Here is a 27,787-nt window from a genome sequence, read left to right on the forward strand (position 1 = left end):
AAAAGTGCATCCTATAGAGCGAAAAATACGATATTCCATGCAGTTTGGAATAACTGAATAAAAACTTAGGTGTGGGGAACCTTTGGCTCTTCCAGTGCTGCTGAGCGACAACTCCCATCAGCCTTGGCCAGCAAGGATGATGGGATTTTCAGTTCTGTGAAACCCAGAGGGGTATGTATTATACCTGTTAAGTGATTGGTGGACCACTGAGCTAGTTCAGCCCTCGGTGAGCCATTTCTCTACACTTTTGAGTCCTCCACCTCCATTTTTTGGGGGGGGGACTTTTGCAAACTAATGTCTCATTGCCCAGCCAGCCCTGTTTTGACTATAATCCAGTCCAGCTGAATTTGCTATTAGATGGGTGTGATGATGAAAATAACCCTGAACATGGGAGGGTTCCATCTAGCCATTACAAACACTATGGTGTGATAAAACGTTCCCTCCAGATGTTCTAGGATTCCAGATCCCATCAATCCCTAGCTAGCAAGGCCAATGATCAGGGATGACGGGAACTGTATTCCACCAACACTCACAGGTTCCCCATCTCTGCTCAAGATGTTGGACTACAATGGCCAGAGATGACCTGGAGTTCCTAGTCTAGGCCAGCAATATCTGGAGGGCCACAGGGTCACCATATCAGCTTACAAGTTAATTTTAATAATCATCAGGTCTAGAGACTTGATTTTTTCTTTTTTTTAAAAGCAACCCCCAAGACTCTCACTGTGTGAAATCATACTAGGCGCCAATTTCTATGTTTGTGAAGCCTCTTATCTTCTGAGATTACAAAACACTATTCTTCCAAACATCCCATCCAACGATTTTTGCTTCATTGGGGTGGGGGTAATAGATGAACGACCCAAGGTGTGTTATGTAAATTAAATAGTGATTTTAATTTAGTTTTGTCGTTTTTAATTTCTGAACCTCGTCTCTTTTAAGTTAAAAAAAGGTAATAATTAACTATTAACATTTAAACATCAACACCTTTCAGAAAGCATGAATCCCCTAAGGAAGAAAATAAAGAAAAAGAGAGCAGAAAATAAACTTTTTAAAAGAGAGCGCGTTATCAAGCAAAATGATCCATGATTTTTCCAACTCTCCAGTCCTGTCCGACTGTTTGAAACGGCTCTTTGCGAAGAAACTGGCCTGTGGAAGTTTTAACAGTTTTTTGTTTGTTTGTCTGAGTGCGTTTTTAATTCAAGTCTTGGTCGGCTACTTAACTCGGTCTTCTAACAGGTACACTATTAACTCATAGGTAGACAGGACAATAGCCGTGTTTGGGATCTGCCGCATGAGCTGGGCAAAGAGTCCTCTGTAGAAGGCCAAGTAGCCCTCTTCCCGAAACACCAGCCGCGCCGTCTGGACAAACGTCTTGTACTTGGTGCCTTCCTCCCGTAGTCTTGTCCGTATAACCTCTAGCGTATGAAAGAGAGACAAATGAAAGGTGTTGGAATAATAGAATTGTAGAGTTGGAAGGGACCTCTAGGGTCATCTAGACCAAACCCTCCAATGCCCATTTTAAGTTTTCCTCAGTGAGTTAGCTGGGGGCATAGTGTAGTGGCAAACTGTTTTGCTTGCAAGAAATAATTTTACAATATGAACTTTCTGTATTTGCATAGGCTGCTGTTTTGCAGAATTTTGGTTTGCAAGAGGGGACAAGGGCACACCTGCCAAACAACCAGGTATCACCCATCCTCTTTTCAAGCATACCTCCCAGCAGGGGTTGGGAACCAGTTTAGCTCCACGGGCTGGATCCTTATCAAAACTGGCAATTCCACAATGACACCAGGTGCAAGGTGCTTTCAAGTCCTGAACACGGGTCTTCAAAGCATCTTTCAAGGCAATGCTAAAACCGAGTTGGCCGGCATTGCTTTTAGGAGGGGGTTCCATGCAAACCACTTCCCAAATCAGGAAGGGGTTTGCAAGAAATTCAGTCGAACCGAAAAGGATTTAAGACCCCCTCCTCAATCAGTGAATAAGGGGGTGTTAAATCCCGCTCAGTTTTGTCAGCACGTCCCTGTTCCCTGCTGTGGTTTAAATCCTGCTTAAATTGTAGGGTTGAATCCTGCTCAGTTTGGATGCCAGCCCACCCACTCTCTGGGTGTTCACAGCAAATGCAGGATTCAACCCTGCCTGCCCTCCCACCCGCCAGATGTCACGAGCGACATCAGATGACAGGCAGATGGGCGTGGTTTGGGGAAAATGGCCCTGCAGACAGATTTGGACCCCCCCCCCCCCCCGGCACCAGGCCTGGACCAGATTTCTCATCCCTGTTGTACAACCAACCATGAGGGCTAGCAACTTGATTATGAATGAATGAGAATAAATAAATAGCTAGGGGAATTTCAGGAAGCTGAACTGAAGGAAGCCAGCCCAGCAAAGGGTGCAGCTCACGTACCATGTGGGTAAGCAATGCATGACGCACAGCCTTTAGAAATGGCAGCAGCGAGCATCAATCCGAAGAAACTTGTGGAGTTCCGCTCTGTCCCGCCAGCGGGAGAAGGGGCCAACCGGACCTCGCTCACGTGCTTCTTCAGGCTCTCATAAATAGCAAAGCAGATGATAGTCTCAGAGATCCCAGCATAGGAGGCAGTCAGGCCCCGATAGAAGCCGCGGACTCCTTCTGTCTGGTAGACATAGCGAGCACATTGCAGTGCGTTCATTTGCTTTGAACCTCTGACTCTGGAATGCAAAAAGGCGGGTAGGGGTGGAGAGAGACAGCGATCAGTACCTTACTTGAATCAACATATATGACTGGTGGTCTATAGCTGTTCTACTTCAGGAGTAGACCTACTGAAGCCAGTCATGAATTTACTCTTGTAGAACTAGCATTAGTAGAATTTCTCCCACCACCCAAAAATGAATAACCATTAATTTATTCCAATTTTTAAAGGCATTATTTATTTATGCATGCATGCATGCATGTATGTATGTATGTATGTATGTATGTAGAGGATTTGCACTCTACTCTTCGGTCAAAACGGTTCCCAGGGTGGCTGATGCACCGTCGAAACAAGACAGTCCCCTTACTTGCAGGCTTACAATCTTAAAAAACAAACAAACACACACAACACACAAGGGAGAGTGGACAGGGAGGGAAGAGGAAAACCAAAATCAAAATTCAGACACCATTTTCTAAACCAGGCTTCCTCAAACTCGACCCTCCAGATGTTTTGAGACTACAATTCCCATCGCCCATGACCACTGGTCCTGCTAGCTAGGGATCATGGGAGTTGTAGGCCAAAAACATCTGGAAGGCCAAGTTTGAGGAAGCCTGTTCTAAACAGTTGTTCCCATAAAGACCAGCTGAGACCGTTCAAAGCAAGGAGGTGATGAAAGAAGCCTTCTCCTGCTGGAGTGGCACACAGCTTGGTGGAGGTGACACAGCTGAGGGAGATAGTGGCCCAGAATAGGATGCAGCCCCCAAGTGGAAGAGGCTCTACAGCCCCTTCTAGAGCATCCTTTGCAAATACACCTTCCTTTCCCTTAGGTGCTGTTTCACCAGCTCAGCCCCTGGGATTACCTCCTTTCCAGCTGCATCCTGGTTTTCACCATCCATATGGGGTTCATCAGCGAGTTTGTGATAAAGGCTGCGAAACAGATGAGGGAGAAGGAAATTGGTTAGCTTGTCAAAGCACTGAGAAAAGGAAAGGACAGCTGGGGAAAAGGCAGCCTGGTGACAGGGCACATTTGGGCGCTTGCAGAAGGTCCCAGTTAAAGCAGATTGGTTAGCAATGAGTGGAAAGATGTCTCCCTGTCCTTTAGGTGCCAGTTGAAAATGGTCCTCTTTGATCAGACCTTGGGCTGATTGACATCCGATGCCCTTTTAAATGTGTCGTGGGAGGAGGGATTATTGGTTTGTTTTTGTTCCTATTTCTATTCTGCATTTTGTGTGCTTTATCTACAAATAAAGGGAGGTATACAAATCTTAACAACAACACTGTAACCTGCAAGAAGTTTGCATATGGGTAAGAAGCATCAAGGAAAAGAGAGCGTTGTTTTGGTTTTCAAGATGTGTGCACCCCCCCCTCCTGTATTTCATGTATTTATTAAATATGGATACTGCCATTCATCCAAAGATCTGTGTGGTTCACAGCATAAAAATACAAGATAAAAACACAAAATACATAGTAAGAACAAAACAAACCAATAAGCCCCACTCCCACAAAGATTTAGAAAGGTTTTTATTCTGCTTAATCACAAAGCACTCTACGCAGTGCACGTAATAAAATTGTAGGTAATATACAGCTATAAACTTGAGAAGAAGCACCTCTTGCACATTCAAGGGAACATCACTTACAAGTAGCTCAGTGGCAGAGCCTCTGCTTTGCAAGCAAAAAGATCCCAGGTTCAGTCCCTGACATCTCCAGGTAGGGCTCGGAAAGCCTGAAGCCCTGGAGAGGTGCTGCAAGCCAGTGTAGACAGCACTGAGCTAGATGGAGCAACAGCTTGACAGCAGCTTCCATTTTGCGTTTTTGAAAACCAGTCTAAAAGTAGGTCTCCAAATGTCTTTGTGCATGTGTGCTCAGCACTAAACACAAATCTAAATCCACCCTTCCACTTTTTAAAAGAGACGATTGGCATTTCCTGTAGGTCTCTGTTGTGTCCAGGACAGGTGGAACATCTCAAGCTGCCCTTACAAATTCAGAGAATGTCTATGCACAAAAGTGTGTGTACCACCTATGCAGGAGCTCTAGGTGGCATTGTTGAGTCATGTGTCCACTTCTGGATGTGATCAACAGAGGTGGCTTTGGGGCAGAGGAAAAGGGTGGGTGATACTACCTTAGATCACCTCTATCCATTGGCCCACCTGGTATAACATTATCAACTCTGACTTTAGTGTTTTTCTACAGTCTCATACAAGTGATCTCTCCCATCATCTTTTTTGGGGGGTGGGGAGGGAACAGATCCCAGGGATTGACAGGAAGGTGCCTCACACCAAATCAGGCCCTTAAGTCCATCTAGCTCAGTACTGTTTACACGGGCTGGCAGTGGCTCTGTGGACTTGTACCCCACCCTTTATCTGGAGATACTGGGGGTTGGACGTAGCACCTTCTGCATGCAATGCAGGTGTTCCACAGTGGAGCTAAAGGCCCTCCTGCTAAAAAGTAAAGTAAGATTCTAGTCCTCATGGTTCTGCGTAAATGACTGATTTGAATGGGAATGGGAAGCTGCCTTATACAGAGTCAGACCACTGGGTCCCTAAAGTTCAGTGTTGTCTACACTGACTGGCAGTGGCTCTCCAGGGTCACAGGTAAAAAGTCCTTTCTGACCTGGAGATGCCAGGGATTGAACCTGGGACCTTCTGCATGTAAAACAAGTGCTCTCCCTCTGAGCCGCAGCCCTCAGCTGTTAACAGGAAGGCAGGCAATTATTTGCATCAGCCACTGCAAATTTGCATACACACGGTAGAAACATGTAAAAACCAACTGAGCAGGTAAAATGGCCAGATCAAATTAATGGAGACGCATATCCACATTTCCCGGTTGCTTTCTGCAGAAAGGCACATGTCTCCAAAGTTATGTAAGCGGCCCATGTAACACTTGGTTTATTTCAAGCTCTGCTCTGGCTCGAGCTGGATAGCAGCTTGTGTAACTGGAGAGCGGCTGCAATACACACACAGCTGCTCTGTGCCTGGAGATCGGCACTTCTGATCCAATGCAAAAAATAAAAATAAAAAAGGAAGACAAAAAGAAAAGAAATGCACACAGGTGAGCTGGTCTCAGAAGGGAGGCAGCTCCCTTATTTGAGAGACAGAAGGAAACTGAGCAGTCCTCCTTGTTTGATTCTTGTTGCTCCCTTTGTCACACACTGTTGTTTTCACAAAGAGGAAGTCAGTAGCTGGGAATCACATGTGGGGAGAACCCTGCTGTTGCACTCAGTTCCTGCTTCCTGGCTTCCCACAGACATCTAGTTGGGAATAGGATGCTGGAATAGATGGGCCACTGGACTGATCATGCAATGTTCAAACATACATACAATGTTCAAACAAGACTTCACTTGTTACATATAATGTTCAAACAAGACTTCACTTCTCTTAAGTCACCCTCACACCAGGCAAAATTAAGGAAATGTGGCTTCAATTAGGCAAAGACAAACTTGGTGCAATATTTAATGTACACTGCTTAGAGATTTATTTTTTTAAGCAGTTTATTTAAAATCCTTAAATAAACAAACCTGGATGTGATAACTAGGGAAATTAACCTCATTCGTTTCAGCACGCCTTTCCTGTTTGGAAAGGCCAATCCAGACACATGACTTGGTTACATCTGTTCACAAATCTGTTTCAAAAGTTTTTTAAAATACACTTTTATTTTTAATTGCATTTTTTCATTACACAAGTGTCTACCACCCTGGGCTCCTTTGGGAGGACGGGCGGGATATAAATTTAAGAAATGAAATACACAGCCCACCAACACCAAGCGTGATCTCATGGCTCTGTGGCAGAGTGTGAGACTCGTGTTGATTTCAAGGCCGTGGGTTTGAGCCCCATGTTAGGCAAAAGATTCCTGTAGTGGGATAGACTAGATCAGTGTTTCCCAACCTTGGGTCTCCAGCTGCTGTTGGACTACAATTCCCATCATCCCTGACCATTGGTCTTGCTAGCAAGGGATGATGGGAGTTGTAGTCCAAAAACAGCTGGAGACACCAGGTTGGGAAACACTGGACTAGATGACCCTTGTGGTCCCTTCCAACTCTACAATTGTATCTTGAATTTGGCCTTGTGTTTATTCACTCCTGGTTTAAAGGTGTGCCCGGCTTCATTGCTGTACAGCGTCCAGCAAATGCTGAAGATCCACCACTTTACCCTGGCTTTTGACACCCGAGACACAAGTTTTCAGAGCCCACCTTGTACCGGTGATTTGTCATCTATTTTAACTGTTTTAAATGTTAATTCGGTGTAACCTGCCCTGGGATCTGCTGGTGAAGAGTGAGTAATAAATTTAATGATAATAATGGACTTGGAGCCAGGCTGCTTGCCAGTCAAGTCTATCTGCCTCGGCTAGCATTCTGATGTCAGATGATTGCAAGGTGGATGGTCCCACCCACCTGTCAAAGTTAGCCTGCTGCGGGAAGGGGGAGGAGATAAAGATCCAGCCTGTTGGGCCAAAAAAGGTCTTCCCACCCACACCTGGAGGCTGCCAGGCTGCCAACCCCTTAGCCTAGTTGGCCCCAATAGAGGCACAGTTGCTTTTGCTCAATGCATCCTGATAAAAAGTGCTGGCTGGTAAACTACATCCCCTTCGATTAGGATTACAAACCTGCAGAACCTGCTGAGCAGACATGGACGATGTTGCTGTTCGGCACAAAGATGTTATTGAACTGCTCCTTGGCCTTGGAGTAGCAGGCAAAATAGACGGCCCTGTGGGAGAGGTAAGAGGAGGGGTGAGGGAAAGGGCTCTGAGTTCTAATCATGAACTGAAGAGGCAAAGTCAGGTTGACTGAGAGTGGATGTCCCTGTAAAGCGGTGGCCTCTGACCTTTTGAAACCCCATTAAAAACAAAAACCTTGTGCAGCCTGTCTTCATAATAATAATGATGATGATGATGATGCAAACAAAAATAGGCAGAATGTTAGAATGATCATTTTTATTCAAACACATCCCACTTGTCTGATCATCTGTGCACAGACTTCGCTTTGTGGTTTGGGACTACAACTCCCAACAGCCCCACAGGATGCATTTTCCACAACAAGCTCAGAAAAATAAAACGAGTCAGCTGTAGCTTCGAGAAACGCTGTATGTTGTGGGGAAAAAAGGCTTTGCACCCGCAGCCAGAGATGTTCTGGACTCGCCAGATCCGGAAGATGGCTTGCACTGCTCTGATTACTTGCTGTGCCCTTCTTAGCAAAAAAAAAAAGTAGCAATATATGACCCCTATTTTTTCTTATACAGCACACACATGAATAATCCAAACTAAGCTAATGCTTTATGTATTTTATTAACTTCTCATTTTTCCTCCAAGGAGCTCTAGGGCAGCGTACAGAGTTCTTAGCCTCCAATCCCATTTTGTGCTCACAACAACCTTGCAAGGTGGGCAGGGATGGAATGTCCCATTTCACCACTTAGGGCGAAACAGGAAGTTCCGCCTTACCCTGCCGCCCGTCCCGCTGGTGGTGGAGAAGTGGCATCGGAACTGGTGTCGATTTCCGGCAAGATGTTGCAGAAATCTTGTGAGATCCCGCATGCTTCTCAAGATCTTGCAAGATTTCAGTGTTGGCGCTGGAGGCAGCAGGGAGCCTGTGGGTACATCTTGGCCTTGAGGACTTCTGCCACCTGAGGCAATGGCTTCACCCCACCTCATGAGTGGGCTGGGCCTGGAAGTAGTTTAAAAAGGTAAAGGGACCCCTGACCATTAGGTCCAGTTGTGACCATCTCGCTTTATTGGCAGAGGGAGCCGGCGTACAGCTTCCGGGTCATGTGGCCAGCATGACTAAGCCGCTTCTGGCGAACCAGAGCAGCGCACGGAAACACCGTTTACCTTCCCGCTGGAGCGGTACCTACTGTATTTTTCACCCTATAGGACACACTTTTTCCCCTCCAAAAATGAAGCAGAGCGCCCCACGCGCCAGGCAGACATCGGCCAGCCCCACAAGCTCGAGGGACAGTGGGGAGGCGCAGCACCGCCATCCCACTGTTCCCCGACCTGGTTTTGGGGGGGAAATAAAGGGGAAAAATTTTTCCTTTATTTCCCCCCCCAAAAAAAGTAGGTGCGTCCTATGGGGCGGAGCGTCCTATGGGACGAAAAATACGGTATTTATCTACTTGCACTTTGACGTGCTTTCTAACTGCAAGGTTGGCAGGAGCAGGGACCGAGAAATGGGAGCTCACCCCGTCGCGGGGATTTGAACCGCCGACCTTCTGATCGGCAAGCCCTAGGCTCTGTGGTTTAACCCACAGCGCCACCAGTGTCCCAGAGGTAGTTTAGGCCTAGATAAATAGTGACTGGATATCAATAGTGCCTTAGAGCCTTGCAAGCAAACAGAAGGAGGTCAGCGTTTTATTTCTGCGGAGGGACAGCCACCTCTCCTATCCTTTCTCCCCAGTTCTGGCCCCAAAGAAGGATCCCAGAGCCAGAGCCATTAGCAAAGCGCTCCAGCTTTAGAACAAGGCTGCTATTCTTGTCCAAAAGGCTTTTTTAAAAAATGAAACAAAACCTACAAATGTATCTTTCAGCTGGGATCTCAGTATTGTTGTCAAGGAGAAAGGTTTCTTTGGCCAGGGCTAAGCCATCAGCCTTTGAAGGAGAAGGGGAGAAATTCCCTTTCCCAATTAAATCATTACCCTAGACTGGAGAATAAAAGAGTGTGCAAGCTTGTCCAGTGAGCTGGAAGACAGCAAGATGTTGCCAGAGTGGGGTATGTACAAGAAGGAGAAAAATGAGAAACTGAGTTTTTAAGACACTAAGAACCCACTGCAAATGCACACCTATTACGCAAAATCTCGCCCGCATCAGGAGCTATGCAGGATTCTAAAGCAGTACCCCAGCCAACCCGGACCGCTGATAATCCTCTTCACGACTCCCTTCTGGCTGAGATGTTCACCACACATTCCATGTACACTTTTCAAGCCTATCTTGGCAACCTTGAGGACTTTAATTTAAAGGGGAAAAAAGAGAGCCAAGACTATGCAGAATTTCATATCTAGGACCAACATGATCTGAAGACGTGTTAATCACTAGTCTGGGTCTGGTTTGTGCCTGGGAAGCCTATGAATGGTCGGATTCCATGATGGAATGAAGGCAGGATATACCTCTAAGAAAATAAATATAAAATCCTGGAAAGGGCATGGACTTTTCCAAATTTATGCCTCCAATATGCACAGAACCTCTCCAAGATTCCCTCTCTGTTGTGCACGTACACCAGGTTACAGGTTGTGCCCAACATTAGCCCTACTTACAGTAGACCCCTTAGAATTTACAGACCTAACTTTGTCATTTTCCTTTATTTCAATGGGTCTTCTCTGAGCAGCGTGAATGCTGGTTACATCTCTGTCTTGAATACGGCTTCCAACACACACACACACACACACACACACACACACACACACACACACTGCAAAGACTGAGCAGAATACACATCTCTATCAAGCAAGTGAAATAATCCACTGCATATTTTAAAAGGCCCTGGTTTTGGCTCCCGGCAACCTTGGGCAGGTGCCCTCTGTGACCTGCCAGGATCTACCAACACCTGTCCCAGAATCCTCAGCAGTAGATTTACCTGCTGGCAGGACTGCTGAGAAGCTGACTTCTCCCACAGTGCTCCTGGGCCAATGATGCTATGAAGGACTGTGGGGAATTGAAGCAGTTGCCTGTTGCCGCTACCAGGTAAGTCTCTGGTGAGTTATATAACCAGAGTTATAAGCCAAGTACATTAAAGGCTTCTGAAAGGTTAAAAAGCAAGATGAGAACCAGTATGGTGCTATGGCTTGAATGCCAGACTAGGACCTGGGAGAGCAGGGTTCAAATCCCTACTTAGCCATGAAGCTCCCTTGGGCCAGTCACTCACTCTTAGCCTAACCTACCTCACAGGGTTGTTGTTGTTGTGAGGATAAAAAAGGAGAAGTATATGTGCCACTTTGAGCTCCTTGTAGGACAGATGGCAGGATAGGAATGCAATAAATAGATTCATACCTTGATGGCGCAACTCCAACCAGATTGGGCCCCAGCCCGCGAAACAGCGACCGTGGCCCCTCCTTTTCCAAAATGGATCTGCAGTTTCGGGGGGGTGAGAGAGGGGAGAGAAGATGAGGCAAAACATATCTGGAAAGTCCGGGGTTAAGAACAGAGAACAAGGACGCAGTGAAAGGAGGGGGACCCCATTTAGCTGTGTGGAGCTGCTTAACATTTCTAGATGGCCAAGCCCATTATACTCACTTCAGGACCCGGATGAGGCCCGGGGAAACGGACGTCTGACGGACCACTCCTTCGCCACTGATCGTGCCCAGCTGGACTTGTGGGTAGTAGACTGTGCGGAAGGCCAGTTTCGAAGACTGGAGCCTCGTCTTGATGACTTCCAGCGGACAGGTGAAGATGGCGCCCACTGTCCCACCACACCTGGAAAAAAACAACATAGAAGACATCAGATGAAAGGGAAGAAACCACACGGACCTCAGTCCTGAGCATGTGATCCACCACACTGGCATGCCTACATGTGCCGCATTAACGGTCAGTCTTTCAGCGTGGCAGCAACTACTCTTTGGAACACCCTGCCTGTTAGGTAGGCACTTTCATTGTACACTTTCTTGCACCTCCTAAGAACCGTTTTCGTTTCGCCTTTCCAAACACCTAAAGTTTAATACAGTTTTATTTTCTAAATGCGTATTACCAACTGTCAATTCTATTTTATATACTGATTTTTTTTTGCAGGCCAACTTATTTTTAACTTCCGACTCCCATGAAATAATTACAATGCCAATTTTCAAATTTTATGGAAAGCAGAGGTTTTTACGATTAAGCGGTATACAGATTCAGTTAAATAAATAATAATGTGCCTCCAGAATCCTTGCAGAAGAGGTTCCACAACAGATTTGAGGATGTGCTCTTGGTGAGGGGTGGGGAAGAAAGGTCCCCTGAACTGTTGAAAACCCAGATTTTAAAAAACCACATACATATATAAGCCTTTGATGCTTACACTGTCAAACAAAAGCTGCTTATCCATGGCCGTGACACAGAAAAAAAGAAACTGTCCCTTCTAAACTAACTCTTTAAGAGATAAGAGCAAGAATTTAGTTAGTTGCACTTTATACAACTGAATACAAATCATAGCCACTTGCCCTAGGAAGCTGCCTTGCATACCAAGCCAGACCATTGGTCCATCCAGCTCAGTGCTGTCCATGCCACAAGTGGGGACCCTGTGGCCCTCCAGATGTTGATGGACTGCAGCTCCCATCATCCCTGATTGTTGACTGTGTTGGCTGGGGCTGCTGGGAGGTGGAGTTCAACAGGTTCCCCATTCCCAAACTAGAGCATCACTTGCTTTTCTTGCCCCTGTGACTCTGCTCTGAGCCATGGAACCCAACCACCGCTGGCAAAGCAGCTTCAGAAATCACTCCAAAATCAAAAGGGCCACCTTCCAGATAAACAAGACAGGAGCCATGCAGTTCAGGTCACAGGAGAGGGGCAGAACGTTTTGCCCTTTGTGCTCCAAAAGGAACTTCTTGCATGTTCCCCAGAGCCAAGGCCCCAAATGGGAAGCCCCATTTTGAACAAATCAACTACCTGATTTGGTTACCTCCAAAAAGCATGGAGAGGGCAAGGCCTGCATCTAAAGCAGGTGTGGGAAACCTTTGGCCTTGCCTACAACTCCCACCATCCCTGGCCATTGGTCATGCTTGCTGGGGCTGATGGGAGTTGTAGTTCAGCAAAAGTGGACTACAGTGTGCATCAGTCACAGACAGCATGGCCAATGGTGAAGGATAATGGGACTCGTAGTGAAACATCTGGAGAGCTGAAGGCTCCCAATCCCTGGCTACTGTGTCACACCTGTAACCTGGGCACCAGGTCTATGTGTGAGAGAAGGAGAGCAGAGTCCACCAAATGACAGACAGCAGGGGCCTTTGAAGACCAGCTGTTATCTGAGCTTCTCTCTGCTCTGTGTACAGAACCAGAGGTTTGACATTGGCTTTCAAGCTCTGCAAATACAGCCACGGCCAACGCAATCAGGTTGCATTCCTCCCCCTCATGGTACACAAGCCCTGTGCTGTTCACATGTCCATGGAACCTAAAAGAGGATCAGCACGGGGAGATGAGGAGAGGAAGAGACAGTTCACTGCAACCAGCCTGAATGTCTTCCGAGAGTTTCAAGATTTAAAAAACGGAGCACCTCAAAAACCCAAACAAAGGTTGGCGGTCAACATGCACCCCACTACCTTGTAAATACCCTACAGCAAGCAACTGATGGGCACACATCTGGTTGAAGGAAGGAGGGACTACGTGCAACAAACAAAACAAAACAAAACAAACACCCACAGAAAACATGTCCACCTAGGAATGAACGCTGGCTACTGAAATAACACTATGCATGGCTTGCGTGTTCTAAAGCATCTCTGTGCAACAAAGAGACTAGAACCTTGGCTAAGCGGCAGCAAAAAAATCCAGAGAAGGACAATTAAAACCTTGTGTGCGTGACAGGAGTGGCCTGATCCCCTGGCCACTCCATTTAATCCAGTGATCACTGCGTGCTGGCATCCAAAGGATGTCAAGCCATGGTATGGGGTCCTGGGCGGGCACAGGAGCACCTTCAAAAAAAGCAGGTAACATGAAGGCAGTGTATAAAATGGGCTATTCCCTCCAGCGGTGCCATCACTGTGCCCCAGTTATACAATTTTAGAAAAGGAACAAAGATGCTATCAGTGGCTAAGCTTTTTCTCTGCGGGCTTTTTATAGAGCTTCTTAGCAGCTACGCCTGCTGCCAAAGGAGGCCAAGAGAGGGTCATGTGAAAATTATACGGAAAAGCCAAGAGGGAGAGAAGGGTACTTACAGCCAGATGAACCCCCCCCCCCAGTCACTGGCTGGCAGGTGAAGGTTTTGAGACCCCTCTTTGCTCTTGTTCCTGCCCTCCCCAATCATTTATTGCAGGTCTGGGGAACATTTGGATCTCCATATGTTGCTGAATTTTAACTATGGAGAGGGATGATAGGAGCTGTTGTTCAGCAACAGTTTAATAATTGGTGCACAAGTTTGATTTCCCCACTTTTCCCTCCCTGTCCTTTTCCCCTTGTGTGTCATGGTTGTTTTAAAAAAAAGATTGTAAGCCTGTGGACAGAGACTGTTTGGATGGTGTGTAAGACCCTCTGGGAGCCTTTTTGGCTGAAGAGCAGGGTGCAAAAAGTCTAAACCAGCCTTTCTCAACCTTGGGTCCCCAGATGCTTTTGGACTACAGCTCCAGTCATTCCTGATCACTGGTCCTGGTAGCTATGGATGATGGGAGTTGTAGTCCAACAGCACGTGGGGACCCAAGGTTGAGAAAGGCTGGTCTAAATAAATAATAAACACAAGATACAGAGGGTCACATGTTTGCCACACCTGATTTCCTGCATACAAAAGTTTCCAGTTAGGCAGAAAACATAAAGAGCCCTGCTGAATCAGGCCAAAGGCCTATCTTGCTCACCATCCTGTTGTCACAGTGGCCACCCAGATGCCCCAATGGGGAAGCTCAGAATCAGGACCTGTTCGCAAGGTTGCTCTCCCCATTAGCAATTCCAAGAAACTGGTATCCAGAAGCAGTGTTGCACCTGGCTATCAGCCACTTGCGGCCAAGGGAAGATGCCCAGGAGCCAGGATGATGACACCTGTCGTCTCCATCATCTGGAGGTGCATGCCTGGGAATCCTTGGCTCTTGACTATTTTCACACACCAGCAAAACATCCTGTAGAATTCTATCCGGTATATTTTAGCTGCACAATCAGAATGAATTTCAGGGACCAAACAGTTGTATTGAAAAACAATTTTAGAGCTGTCTGCCCCCAAAATGGCAGCTAGGTATTCTGTTTTGACAACTAACTCTGGTTTAAGGAGCCATTTGGCATGTAGCTTATATATCTGAGTTTCTAGCATTGTCCAGAAACATACAGTGCTGACCAGAGGATAGAGGCAGAACATAGTCATTGTGGCTAGCAGTCACTGAGAGCCTTTTCCATGAACTTGTCTAATCCTCTTTGAAAAAGCCATCCCAACTGGTGGCCCTCACTGCCTCTTATAGGAATGGATTCCATTGTTTTGAACGGACGCTTTGCAGAAATGCTATAACTTTTGTCTGTCCTAAGCCTTCCCTTCCATTGCAGTATTTATTAATGCAGTAGTAAATTGCAAAACAAACTGAGCCCAGCAGCAGGTTAGCAAATGACAGCAAGTCAGATGGCTCCCCAAAGCCCACAAGACAGGGCATGAAAGCAACAGGTGTCTCCCCATTATGTATCCTAAGCACCCTGAAAGATAGACTTCCTCTGTAAACTGAGGCTCCATGAGGCTAAGCTGTTCAAATAAGCTCCTGTTGCTAAGCTTCCCACCTTCCACAAACTAGCTGAACTGCATCTTAATAGATATTTTAAGAAATCAGCATTCTGAAATTCCGCAATGTAGGATCTGTAATGGTTGTTTTTTTTGTATATATGTATTATGTACATAGAAACATATGACAGGACACAAGCGTATCAGATGACACTTAAAACAAAACAAACTGAAAACACCCACTGATTACTGTACAATTCAAGCCATCTACTGTAAACACCCACACTAATATTTCCAGGTATTGCATTACTCGTTTTCCTTCCTCTTTCCGCAGGAACACTGTCAATCAAAAGCACGGTACTCAGATACGGTAAATCCCAGTGCAGATGAGATCAGGCATATTAAACAAGAAGGAAGTGAGGGCTACCTTTGGCAGATGAAGCAACAGCAGATGACCAGTTCCATAAGTGAACATGACTGGAGGAGGAGTACAATTGTGGCCGTATATATGTATGCACCATACTAGGGGCTGTGTCCCGACTCGCTCCACTTGCCAACCCCCAATCTTCACTCCCTAGAGTGTCCCCTTCTCACCCCATGCAACCACTAAGTTTTCTTTTCTTGACCTCTTGGATTGTTCTTCATGCAATTCCCGGTTTGTGATACGGCTCTGCAAATCCTCCAGCAGGGGCTGCGTGACGACAGCCGTACATTTTTACGTATAGAGGAAGAAAGTGAAACCCTTCCCCAGCAAAAATCAGCAACAGCTCATTCACACACGCGCACACAGAGACAGTATCATGGTGCGTCAACCAGTAAGTTGGCCTTCTGTGGGCTTCCTTCTAAAAGTAAGGCGCAAGGTTACCAGGCGCGATGGCATGCTCCTCCAGCCGCCCCGTTTAGTGCGAAGAATGTTTTGATTGCACGCACACCCACACGCCCTCCGACGAGCCCCCTGCGAGTGATATCACATGTTTTGCAAAACATTCCGACTTCTCTCCAAGACTTGGCAGGCATCCTCAGAGCACCAGCTGTTTACCTCTTCTGCCAGGCTCAAACTCCTTTTAACCTTCTCCACAGAGACTGCTTCCCATGCCTAGTTTATATATTGAAAGGGAGCAGATGGATGGCCTCATAGTTCAATGGAAGCAGCATATGCTGTACATTCAGAAGGTGCCAGGTTTGATCCCTGGCATCTACAAGTAGAGGTGATAAAAGTGGTATTGTTTGGGAGAGACTAAGCCCCCAAGCATCTTGCAGAATCACAGAACTGTAGAGTTGGAAGAGGTCCTAAGGGTAATCCAATCACTTGTAAGTAAGTTCCAAGAAGCATGGGTATAGTTCAATAAACCGTGCGTACCTTTTCGTGCACTCAAATCTGTTTCCATACTGTGGGAGGTGGGAATAAGGATTGTGGCACATTGTGGCTTTGGGCAAGCTGCTGGCTTTCAGTCTCAATTTACCCCATCTGTAAAATGGGGCAAGTGGACTTCAGCAACCACACAAAAGCTTTTCAAGTGCTTTGCGAAAGAGAAGTATAAACCACAAGACCAATTTGAAGCAGTCCTTGACAACCTGTTAGATGGACCCAATGGCTTGCCTCTCTATAATGCACCTTACTATGCTTCTAGATTAAGCTAACAGTTACCCAATAGGACCATTAAAAAAATAAACAATTTTGGCAACCAAGACTCACACCATTCACTCAACCAAGGAGAAACCAATGTATTAAATCAAAGAGCTTTCCTGGGCGCGCAAGCCGTGCCCTCTGCTGTACACCTGCAACCCCATGCGCTGCCGCATTAATAGCTGCACCGTCAGCATGAACGGTTCACAGATGTCACCGTGGATTTCAACAAAGCACATTGAGCAACTCTGGAGGCCTGGAACAGCCGGTGCAAACCGGCTCTGCAGAATAATTAATTATCCTTTGCAGCAACCCATTCTGCAGGCACTGGGGGCGGGGCTGTTCCTTTCTCCACATTCTTGCCCCCAAAACCAGGAAAGCTACTGAAAAGCAGCCTGCTGTGGATCCAAGGGAAACATTTTGCATCATTCCAAGGAAGAGCCAAACATCTCAGATGTGCAGAGGAACGAAGGACTTCAGAAAAGCAAAAAAGGGGGCGTGTCAAAAAGAGGGTTTTTGCAGCAGGTACGAGGAGACATCCATCACAAGCTGACATCTCGTGTCACTGACAATCACTGTAAGCAATACTGAGCTACACGGACCAATGGCCTAATCAGTATAAGGCAGCTTCCTTTGTTCATATACCGGTATTTTAATAAAGTATTTAATAAAATAAAATAATAAAATAACATTAATTATTATTATTACTATTATTATTATTATTATTATTAAGGGAACAGCTGTAGCTCAGTGGTAGAGCATCTGCTTTGCACACAAAACCCCCCAGGTTCCATTCCTAGGTATGGCTGGAAATTGTCCCTTGCCTGAAACCCTGGAAAGCTGATGTCAACCAGTAGGCATCTAGGCTGAGCTAGATGGACCAATGGTCCAGCTTGCTGTAAGGCAGCTTTCTATGTTCCCATTCGTCCCAGGTGTTGTTGGAGGGGATGGATGCCTTTACTACCAGGGTGGGCAGCCTGTGGGCTTCAGCCTCCTTTCCGAAGCCATCCACAAGCGATCAGTTCTGACCTCTTGGTTTCGAGATCATCAAGGAAATCCAGCTTTATGAGGGATGGTTGAGGGAGTTGGGTATGTTTAGCATGGGAAAGAGGAGGCAGAGATAAGATATGATAGCCATCTTAAAATATCTAAAGGGCTGTCAAATGGAGGATGGAGCAAGCTTGTTTTGTCCTGCTCCAGAGGGTAGGACCAGAACCAATGGATTCAAGTTACAAGAAAGGAGATTGCGACTAAACATCAGGAAGAGCTTTCTGACAGCAAGAGCTGTTTGACAGTGGAACAGTCTCCTAGGAGATGCGGTGGATTCTCCTTCATTGGAGACTTTTGAGAAGAGGTTGGATGGACATCTGTCATGGATGCACTAGTGGAGATTCCAACATTGCAGGGAGATAGGACTAGATGACCCTCACTGTGCCTTCCAGCTCTACAATTCTTTGATTCTATGATCTCCTGAGCATGGGATGGGAGAAAGAAAAAGGAAGTGGGGTGAGCCAGAAATAAAGAAAAGGGGGTGACCTAGAGAGAGGAGGGAGCAAAATTAAGGACGGCAGGACAGGGGGTGACCCAAGGAAATGAAAAAGGGGGCCACTGATTCTGGCCCCGTCCATCACTCATGAAGGAATGTGGCTCTCAAGAAGATAAAAGAGGCTACTGACCCGACCCCCCCCCATTTTAAACATTCAATAAAAAAATAAAGAGTAAAATAAAACAAACTCTTTGCCACCCAGGTTGATTAATGTTTAAGTTGGACCAAGGGAGGCCCAGATAGGTCTCCCTCTTGCCCCACAAGCTCAACTTGAAGGGGGGGGAAACCTGACTTTTCCCCTGCTGCTTTGTTTGCTGCCAGATATATATTAAAGCAAAGGGAAACTGCTAACACCAGCTCCCTCCAGCACTATAATGCAGACAACGCCAGGAATTTAGCGAAGACAATGGCCTGCAGCCAACGGTTACTCCTACTCACGAGTAGTCCAGCTGAAATTAGCGAGCTTAAGTTCACCCATGTGGGACTAACATGGGAGGCAAGCCGTTCATTTCAGTGGGCCACCCCTGAGCAGAACCTAGCGGGACACAAGCCAGTGCTTTTTGCGCAAATAATGCACAAGCAGCTCATGGAACTTGTTGCAAATGGCTGCTGGCTTTTGACAGCATTTTGAGAGGGGAGAGGTCCCATAACAATCAGCAGTCATGCTAACTGAATGGATCACCCTGGCTCAGAGGCAGTCTACCTTTAAATGCTAGGCACCAAGGACAAATGGCAGGGAAGAAGCATTTGCATCAGAAGGACCACTGCTGGGCAAGAGGGTGGTGGGCTGGAGAAAAGAGGAAGCCTGACTTAGCCCAAGGGTCAGGTACAAGTGATGGTTGGTGTGTGTGTGTGTGTGTGTAAAGATTGGCGGAACAACAATACCCTCTATCCACCACTAATAGACTCTATCTTTAAGGCAATGTCAGAAATTAGCCAGGTGCATTTTGTGACAGGTGTGGATCCAATTGCAACCACACGGAGGTCTCTGGGTGCCAGGTTGGCAACTGACATCTCCATCTGGCTGTCCCCTCCAGCTTTCGTAAGCGGAACAGCTTATTTATTGAATGTATATACCACCTTTTCCGCCAAGGAGTACATAGTTCACTCCGCTTCCTCAGTTAATCCTTACAACGACCCTGTGAGGTAGGTTAAGGGGCTGTGACTGGCCCAAGGTCACCCAGTGAGCTTCAGGACCGAGTGGGGATTTGAACCCTGATCTCCCAGGTCCTAGTCTGACACTCTAACCACTACACCACACTGGTTTCCTAGAGTCCTTTTGCTATGGGGCAGCTATATAAATAAGTAGATATATATGGGGAAAGCAAAATGTCACTTAGAGCAGTGTTTCCCAACCGGTGTTCCGCGGCACACTGGTGTGCCGTGGAACGTTGCCTGGTGTGCCGTGGGAGGGAGGCGGGTGAGTCGGGCGGCGAGAGGCGGGGCGGCGGCGGCGAGCAGAGGCCGCCCAGCGCGGGGCTCTCGCCGTCTGGCTGCCTGTGTGGCGCTGACGTCACGGGGCTGTAACGTCGAAAGAAACCCGGGAATCCAGGCTGCGGACAGCCAAACTTCGCCTTTTCTCTATGGCCAGCTTTCATCCTATCATATGCTAATACGTCTACGGTTGAAGCTGCGGAAGGGCGGAAGTTCCTGCGGGGAAGAACCGTCCGGTGAGCCCCGCGATCTTGGGAAGCTGAGTTCCCCCCTCGAGAACCGCCCCTCTCCCGCCGCCCTTCTTCTTCTCCGCTGCCCGCGTATGGTCCCGCCGCGTAGCGTCCTCTCGGCGCCCAGAGCCCGGGGGGCTTCCTGCTTGTCATGGTGAGCGGCAGCAGCCTGGTGGCAGTAGCTGGCCTCGCAAAAGCTCCCGCCGCTGGAGGCCCCTTTGCGCCCGCCGGCCGCCTGCTCCTGGGAGTGCTGGGCGGACCTGGCGGGAGTCCTGCGCCTCGTCCCGGAGGGGGAGACCGACCCCTGGGACCCCCGCTGAACGGGTGAGGAAGGCGCCCGAGACTGGGGGGGTACACACGCCCCAGGTCGCGGGCCTTCCTGTTCTCTGGAAGGAGCCCCGGGAGCCGTGGGAAGGAGGCGAGGGGCAGCCGAGACGGGGCCTCGAGGGGCTTGGCGGGGGGCTGCCCCTCTTCCAGACACCCCCCAACCCCCCAGAATGACCGCCAAATGCTGAACAAGCATCAAACAACCACAGAGGCTTCCGCGTCGTGACTCAGCGGGCAGAGTGTAGGTGTGTTTTTGCACGAAAAGGATTGCAGGCACATCAGTTCCGGGGGTTGATCCCTGCCTTGGAAACCTTGGAGAGCTCCTGCCCTCCAAGTGCAGACCCGCCGCTGTCAACTTTTTCCACATTGAACCCAAACACATTGCACTTGGGGGACCAGCTTCTTAAATCTTTGGCCATATAGTTTGCACGGTTGCACTTGGCACTGCGACCCAATTTGGATCAATTGGAAGACCAGTGGGTGTAGCAGCAGCCTGGCAAGAATAGGCTCTTGTCCTCATTCCACTTTTTCAATCCACCCTTCCCCCTCTGGGGTAGCTTTACTTGCTCTAGAACAGTGGTTCCCAACCTTTTTTTGGGCCATGCCCCACCTAAACATCTCTAAAATCCTGCCCCCCCCCATGACGTATAATTCTTATTATTCAAAAAGTGAATAAGTAAAAAGTGACCTTTCCCCATCTGGCATGGTGGTGTGCCTCAAGATTTTTTTCATGAAACAAGTGTGCCTTTGCCCAAAAAAGGTTGGGAAACACTGACTTAGAGAAGGATCTGAAATGTTTTCCTTGAAGTCTGAATTTGTTTTATTCTGGATTGTTTGATTTGATGTTTTCGTGTGTTGTCAACTGCTTTGAGATTTTTTTCTTTAAAATATAAAGTGGTATAGAAATGAATAATAAGTCTCATTGTAAAAAATTATAATAATATGGTGCCTAGACATTCAATTGTGGCGCTCGTAAACTAGGTTTAAGGTGCCATTTGGTGATTAGCTAATATATCTGAGTTCCTAACACTGCTTTAAGGAACTTTGCCCAAGGATCTTCTCTGCTTAAGTGAAGGAGAAACCATTTAGCTTGGAACAGCAATTATTGACTATACTGCAGAGCTAGAAAATCCCATGTGCCTGGTTGCCTAGACATCTTAAAATAATGTTGGCACCTAGAGAACTAATTTTTTTTATTCCCTCAGCAGGTTCCCATGGCTAAGGAAAGGAAGGAATCACTTCAGGGAAGGGGCACACTTCCCAGCATTTATTTAGAACAGGCATAGGCAAACTCGACCCTCCAGATGTTTTGGGACTACAACTCCCATCATCCATAGCTAACAGGACCAGTGGTCAGGGATGATGGGAGTTGTAGTCCCAAAACAACTGGAAGGCCAAGTTTGCCTATGCCTGATTTAGAACATTAAGAGACTGCCTTTCAACATGAAAGCATTATTTCGATGGTCTGATTTTTTAAAACACTGCATGAAGTCCACACAAAATAACTGAACAAACACAAAAGAGATACAGATAGAGAGGGTTTGCAATTGCTTTGATGGAACGGAACAGTCTTCACCCATAAATGCGATGAAGGAAAGATGCAGACCTCTGAGAGGAGGAGCCACCACAACAAAAGGCCCTGCACTGAGGCAATTACGACCAAGCCTACCCCAAAGGACAAAAACCAGGGTGACATTCATGCCATACACTTAAAGCACTATGTCACCACTTTAAACAGTCATGGCTTCCCCACAAAGAATTGATGGGAGCTGTAGTTTGTTCAGGGTGCTGGGAGTACCTTAGGAGACCCCTGTCTGCTCTCAGAGCACAGATTTGTTTAATCCTCTTTTATAGCCATCAAAGCCGGTGGCCATCATTGGCTTGTCCTGCAGGAGCGAGTTCCATAGTTTAGCTATGTGCTGCATGAACAAAGACTTTCTCTCACCTGTCCTGAATCGTTCAACATTCAGCTTCATGGGATGCTCACGGGTCCCAGTGTTATGACAGAAGGAGAAAACCTTTCCCTCTATCCACTTTCTCCAGACCATGTATCACTTTAGACACCTGTCACCTCTTGCCTTGCCTTTTCTCTAGAATAAAAAGCCCCAAATGCTGCAACCTTTCCTCTCGTAAGCGAGTTTCTCCACCCCCTCGATCATTCTGGTTGCCCTTTTTCGAACCTTTCAAACTCTGCAGCACCCTTGCTGAGGTGGGGAGATTCACTTCCAAAACAGATCTTGGCAACTCACACCAGCCAGTGAGCCAAGCTGCATATTCGGGAGCTAGTGCTTAATTTGGGGGGCAGGGTCTGGACCCAATACAACTCCCTCAAATGCTGCCTCTGAAGATACATACTGAATACACACAGATCTATAAATATATGCAGGCAGAATTCTGCAAAATAGCAAATGGGGAGGGGACCTAATTGTTTTAACAACCACACCCTATTAAGGGTTTCCACATGCAAGTCCAAATCTCAAGACCACACCAGGGAGAAAGTGCTGCTATACTGGCATTCTGCCTTGCAGGGACAGCTTTATATAAAGGTAGGCAGGAAGCCCTTCAGCTAATTAAGTCCCTTTCATCCTGGATTCCATCATCTTGCGGTGGAGAGAATCTAAGCCCTAAGTAATTATTTATACAGATTTGGAAAGGAGGGAGAGAGTGGGACAATAAAAGCTTGCAAAGGAATGCAGATACAGTACTGAGAAAACTGCCTCCTGTATTTCAAAAGTGTGATCCTAAGCACACTTCCCAGGAAGTAAGGTCTATCACAGAATCATAGAACTGCACAGCTGGAACGGACCTGAGGCTCCTTGCAATGCAGGAATCTTAACTCAATGGACCCTCCTTGGATGCAATGGTGCCTTGGATTAAACTAAAATAAAAGAGTCTTTGTTACAAAGGCTTCATCCCTCTGGGTCCCTTGAAACCAAATCCAAACCTCTGGGGGTTGCATCCAATGTCCGTCCTACACTGAGTAGACACACTGAAATTAAAGAACATGGCTAGCACAAGTCCATCAATTCAGTGGGTCTACTCTGAGTAACAGTATATTTTATTACATTTATATCCCACTAAAGGGTAAGTACATAGTTCTCCTTCATATTTTATCCACACAACAATCCTGTGAGGTAGGTCATACTGAGAGGCAGTGACGGGCAGAAGGTTACACCTAAGGCCAAGTGGGGATTTGAACCCTGGTCTTTCCCAGGTCTTAATCTAACACTCTCTGGGGTTTCTCAAACTTGGGTTTCCAAGTTGTTGGACTACAACTCCCATCATCCATAGCTAGCTAAACTAAACACTATGCTGCACTGGCTCCACATTTCATAAAGCATCACACACAGTATATGAAAGAATGAGATGACTAAGGAATCATTTAGCTGTGATTCCTGAATTGCAAGGGGTTGGACTAGATGACCCTTGAGGTCCTGTACAAATCTACGATTCTATGAATTTCAGAAGGCCATGTTCGTTGACGTCACAGCTTTGACTGCATGGTATGGATGTGACTGTGTATACCTGGTCAGGTGGGAGGAGCGTAAAAAGCGAAGTCAGAGGGAGATGAAACACTGGAAGTTACTGAAAGTGCTAATTACGGTATGTACTGAAAGCTGGCAATTCACAAAACAGTTTCTGATGACACAGACAGATAACCTGTCATTAGAAAGCCAGTCAAGGCATACAATGCGGGGAAATAATCCTCTGTCTTGGTTCAGTCTGCAAGTAACAGCACTGAAACTCTTGAGACACTGATATAATAACGAAGAAAGTTACCATTTTAAGAAAACAGTCATTGCACACAAGAGGAGAAAACAAGCATTTACACACACACACAGAGAGAGAGAGAGAGAGAGAGAGAGAGAGAGAGAGAGAGAGAGAGTGTGTTCAGGGATTACAAGTCAGTCTGCAATTCCCTCCCCATATACAGTGGTACCTCGGGTTACATACACTTCAGGTTACATACGCTTCAGGTTACAGACTCCGCTAACCCAGAAATATTACCTCGGGTTAAGAACTTTGCTTCAGGATGAGAACAGAAATCGTGCTCCGGCAGCACAGCAGCAGCGGGAGGCCCCATTACCTAAAGTGGTGCTTCAGGTTAAGAACGGACCTCCGGAACGAATTAAGTACTTAACCCGAGGTACCACTGTAGAGGGCACATTTTCTAAAAACACAACACAGATCCATCCCCAAATGATATTGAGGCTGGCATGGAATCCTATATGAGAGAAAGCACTAATGATCCCAGAGTAGACTTCCTTCTGTGTAGACACAGGAAAGTTCCCTTATTCAGAGTCAGACCATTGCCCCATCTAACGCAGTACAGTACTGCTTACACTGACAGGCAGCCACTCTCCAGGGTTTCAGGCAGGGTATCTCCAAGCCCTACCTGGAGATGCTGGGGATCAAACCAGGGACCTTCTGAGCTACGTCCCTTCCTCAAAAACATGCATGGGAATGTGCTCTGCTTACTTAGAAGTCGGTTCTATTTTTAAAAGCTGAGTTTACTTCCCATGTAAGAAGAGACCTAGATCTGAGATCCAGGGTCCTTCCTCCGTCACCATGGATCAAAACACCACACACAGAGCGTGCTGCACAAAAAAGATACCCAGACAGCACTCTTGCTTACAAAACACAAATCTGCCTCAGTTCTACTCTGGCCTGGTATGATGCAACACTTGGACAGACATATCCGTATAACATCCCTCTTTGCCCAAGAACCAGCGCAGAGCAGACAAGGCAGCGAGAGACTTGCAGCCAGGAAGCAACAATTTATAATGCAGTATTTGCCTAAAGCATGACAAATGAAAAGGGGGAGCCGAAAGCCAAGAGTAAGCTAGCTAGCTGGGTTGGGTGTTTTTTTTAGTAGTGATGGAGGGGAGAGCAGGATTTCCCTACACTTTGCTAACCACAAATAAGCAGATGCATGAAGCAGACTTTGGAGGGAGGGAGGGACGGATCACACACAATTTAGTGTCTCTGCACTCCCAGATTAGTTGTCTATAAAAAGCAAACCGGGGAAACCCACATCCTCAGAACGTGGAAGTCCTTTCTGAACAGAACAAGGACTTAAAATAATAATAATAGAAATGCTTTTATTTTCACTTTCAAGACAATTAAAAAAGAGGCTATGGTACAGTACTTCCAAACAAACAAACCACAGACACATTCTAAAGTCTCCCCAGATTCCTGCCTAAGATCTGGTCATGCCTGTTCAGGTATCCATTAGGCCCAGGATGGCAAGAGGAACGGGTCTGCCCCAACCTTGCAATGCATGCAATAAACCTGCCTTGGGAAATAATAGAAGCAGACTTCGCCAACCTGGCACCCCCCAGAAGTCTTAGACTACAACTACATTGGGAGTTATAGTCCATAGGAAGCTGCCTTATACAAAGTAATACAACTGTCCTATTTAGCTCTGAATTGTCCGCACTGACTGGCAGCAGCTTTCCAGGGCTTCAGGCACAAATTCTCTTCCAGTCCTACCCCCACTGGGGATTGAACCAGGAGGCTTCTGCATGCAAAGCAGACACCCCACCAGTGAGCTGTGGCTGCAGGTGCAGGTGTAGCCCAAACCACTTTAGACCATTGCTCTTGTAATGTACACTTTTCATCTGTAAAGCACTTGAAAAGCTCTACTGTTCACTGAGATAGGTTAGTCCCACGGGGTGGTGGTGGCTAAGAGAGCCAGCAGCTTGCTCAAAGCTACACAATGAGTTGACGGCTGAGCACAGGTCTGATCTTGCTCCACTGGGAAAGTAAAGAACAAAAAATTAAAAGGGCCTTGCTGGATCAGAGATCCATCTAGCCCAGTGTCCAATCACAACCTTCTGGAAAGCTCACAAAAGGACAGACTCCTGCATTTATACATGGATGCTCATGACAAACAGCAATGAAATGGCACACCCTGCATAATTATTTCCAACCTTCTGAAAAGCCATTTAAGGCACTAGCCATGAGGGAATAAGTAAACTGGCCTACCTCACAGGGCTGCTGTAAGTGCATTATTATTTTTATTACATTTGCAGCCTGTCTTTCCTTCAAGGAGCTCAACACAGTGCTGATTCTCATTGACACATGTGCATATTTTACCCTTACAATAATCCTGAGAGGTAGATCAAGCTGATGGGAGGGCAAACTGGCTCAAGGACACCTGGTGAGGTTCATGGTCCAATTGGGGAATTTGAACCCAGATCTCCCTGCTTCCAGTCTGACACTCAAACCCAAGAAAGGGGAACCTGCAGACTTCCAGATGACCCCTGACTATTGGACGTGCTGGATAAATGGGAGATGGAACCCAAGCGCACCTGGAGGGCTGCAGGCTCCTGCACCCCTGGCCTAACCACTATGCCACATGTGTACAAACACAACTGACATTCTAAAGCACTATATGAATGCCGCAAGCTATCACCAGCAAGAGGTTATGAAGTGTGTGGGGAGCACATGTGTATTTTTGTGTTTCCTCATAAATAAACAAGGCCTATTAGGTTGGATGGAAGGTTCATTTATCCAAGCATTTTGTTTCCAATAGAATGTGCACTGCTGGGCACTCCTTAGCAGGCATTCTCAGGACCTCAGAGGTAGGCTGCGCCTGTATATGGATGTACCATTTTGAAGTCACGGAAGAGAAAAGCAAAGAAGAGGGAAGGTAGGAAGAAAGAAGAGGAGAATGTGGAAAGGGGTGAATGGAGGAAAATATAAGCCTTGCTGGATTAGGCCAGTGGCCCATCTAGTCCATCATCCTATTTTCACAGTGGTCAATAAGGTGCCCATTATGGGAAGCCTGCAAGCAGGAACACAAGAGCACAAGAGCCCTCTACCCTTCTGTGGTTTCTGGCATGCGATATTCAGAAGCGTTAGCTTTTTACTGCCTCTGACCATGGAAGCACAGCATAGCCATCATGGGCAGTAGCCATTAACAGCGTTATTTTCTCCCCACCCCGCCCCCCTTGAAAAAGGAGGATGAGAAAATGGGTAGGATGAGGATAATGACATAAAAGACAGCAGGGTAATATATAAAGAGAGACAGAAGGAAGATTTGAGACAACAAATAAATGGAAATTCAGAAAGGCAGAGGAAGGCTAGTGGTCAAAAGGGAGGGGAAGAAGTCAAGAAAGAAGAGATGAATGGAAAGAAGGGGTGCATGTGGGAGAAAAATAAATAATAAATAAATTATTCCCTCTGTTTATTTCATAAAAATTAAAACACCGCTTGATCGTAAAAAACAAATAAATTCAAAGCGATTTACAAAAGACTGATGAATGGAGGAAGAAGGGGATGGATGGGGGAGATTAATGAATAAAGTGTGGGAGGGGGAATAATGAATGAGGATGGGGGCGAAGGATGAATGGGGAGAGAAAACGCTTTAAGGATGAGCGCAGAAGGATGAATGAAATGAGGGAGAAGGACTCACCCTCCAGCGAAGAGGTGCAGCAGCGTGCTTTTCTCCTGCGTGGGTCCGGCCATGCCTGCCTAACTGCCTGCCTGCCGGCCCGGCCCCGTCCGGTCACCACAATCCCCGCAGTTCCTACTGCTGCTTCCAATGCCGAGGACGGCCAGGCAGAACTGGGCCTGCGCCAACACAGCCAGCCAGGTCACGCGACGCCGGCAGCCAGCTCCACGTGCATAACGAGCCAACCGCGAGGCAGCCTGGCCGGCTGCGAGGTTAAA

The 27,787-nt window shown here is 46.9% G+C and overlaps 1 protein-coding gene across 2 annotated transcripts; it reads right to left on the bottom strand.

Annotated features, from left to right (window-relative positions):
• Window positions 1-278: 278 nt before the first annotated feature.
• SLC25A33 (solute carrier family 25 member 33) lies at window positions 279-27,787 on the bottom strand. Of its 2 annotated transcripts, none has more exons than XM_081923796.1 (7): window positions 27,531-27,787; window positions 10,872-11,051; window positions 10,629-10,706; window positions 7,260-7,360; window positions 3,521-3,587; window positions 2,396-2,679; window positions 279-1,412 (listed from the first exon to the last, which is right to left on the bottom strand). In XM_081923796.1, the coding sequence occupies exons 1-7, from the start codon at window positions 27,581-27,583 to the stop codon at window positions 1,210-1,212; spliced, it is 966 nt and encodes a 321-aa protein (XP_081779922.1). In that variant the 5' UTR covers window positions 27,584-27,787; the 3' UTR covers window positions 279-1,209. The 2 variants fall into 2 exon arrangements, with proteins under 2 accessions (XP_081779922.1, XP_081779921.1); XM_081923795.1 differs by lacking the exon at window positions 27,531-27,787 and adding an exon at window positions 15,812-15,948.

This window comes from Podarcis melisellensis, assembly GCF_964234715.1.
Source record: "Podarcis melisellensis genome assembly, chromosome: 8".
Classification (NCBI taxonomy): domain Eukaryota; kingdom Metazoa; phylum Chordata; class Lepidosauria; order Squamata; family Lacertidae; genus Podarcis; species Podarcis melisellensis.

Coding starts and splice junctions, on each gene's coding strand:
- SLC25A33 (XM_081923795.1), bottom strand. CDS start 15,933: ATGTTTTGCAAAACATGTGATATCACTCGCAGGGGGCTCGTCGGAGGG. Junction 7,361..10,628: donor GTTGGAGTTGCGCCATCAAG/GTATGAATCTAT, acceptor CCTCTCCCACAG/GGCCGTCTATTTTGCCTGCT. Junction 3,588..7,259: donor CTGCTCAGCAGGTTCTGCAG/GTTTGTAATCCT, acceptor TCTGTTTCGCAG/CCTTTATCACAAACTCGCTG.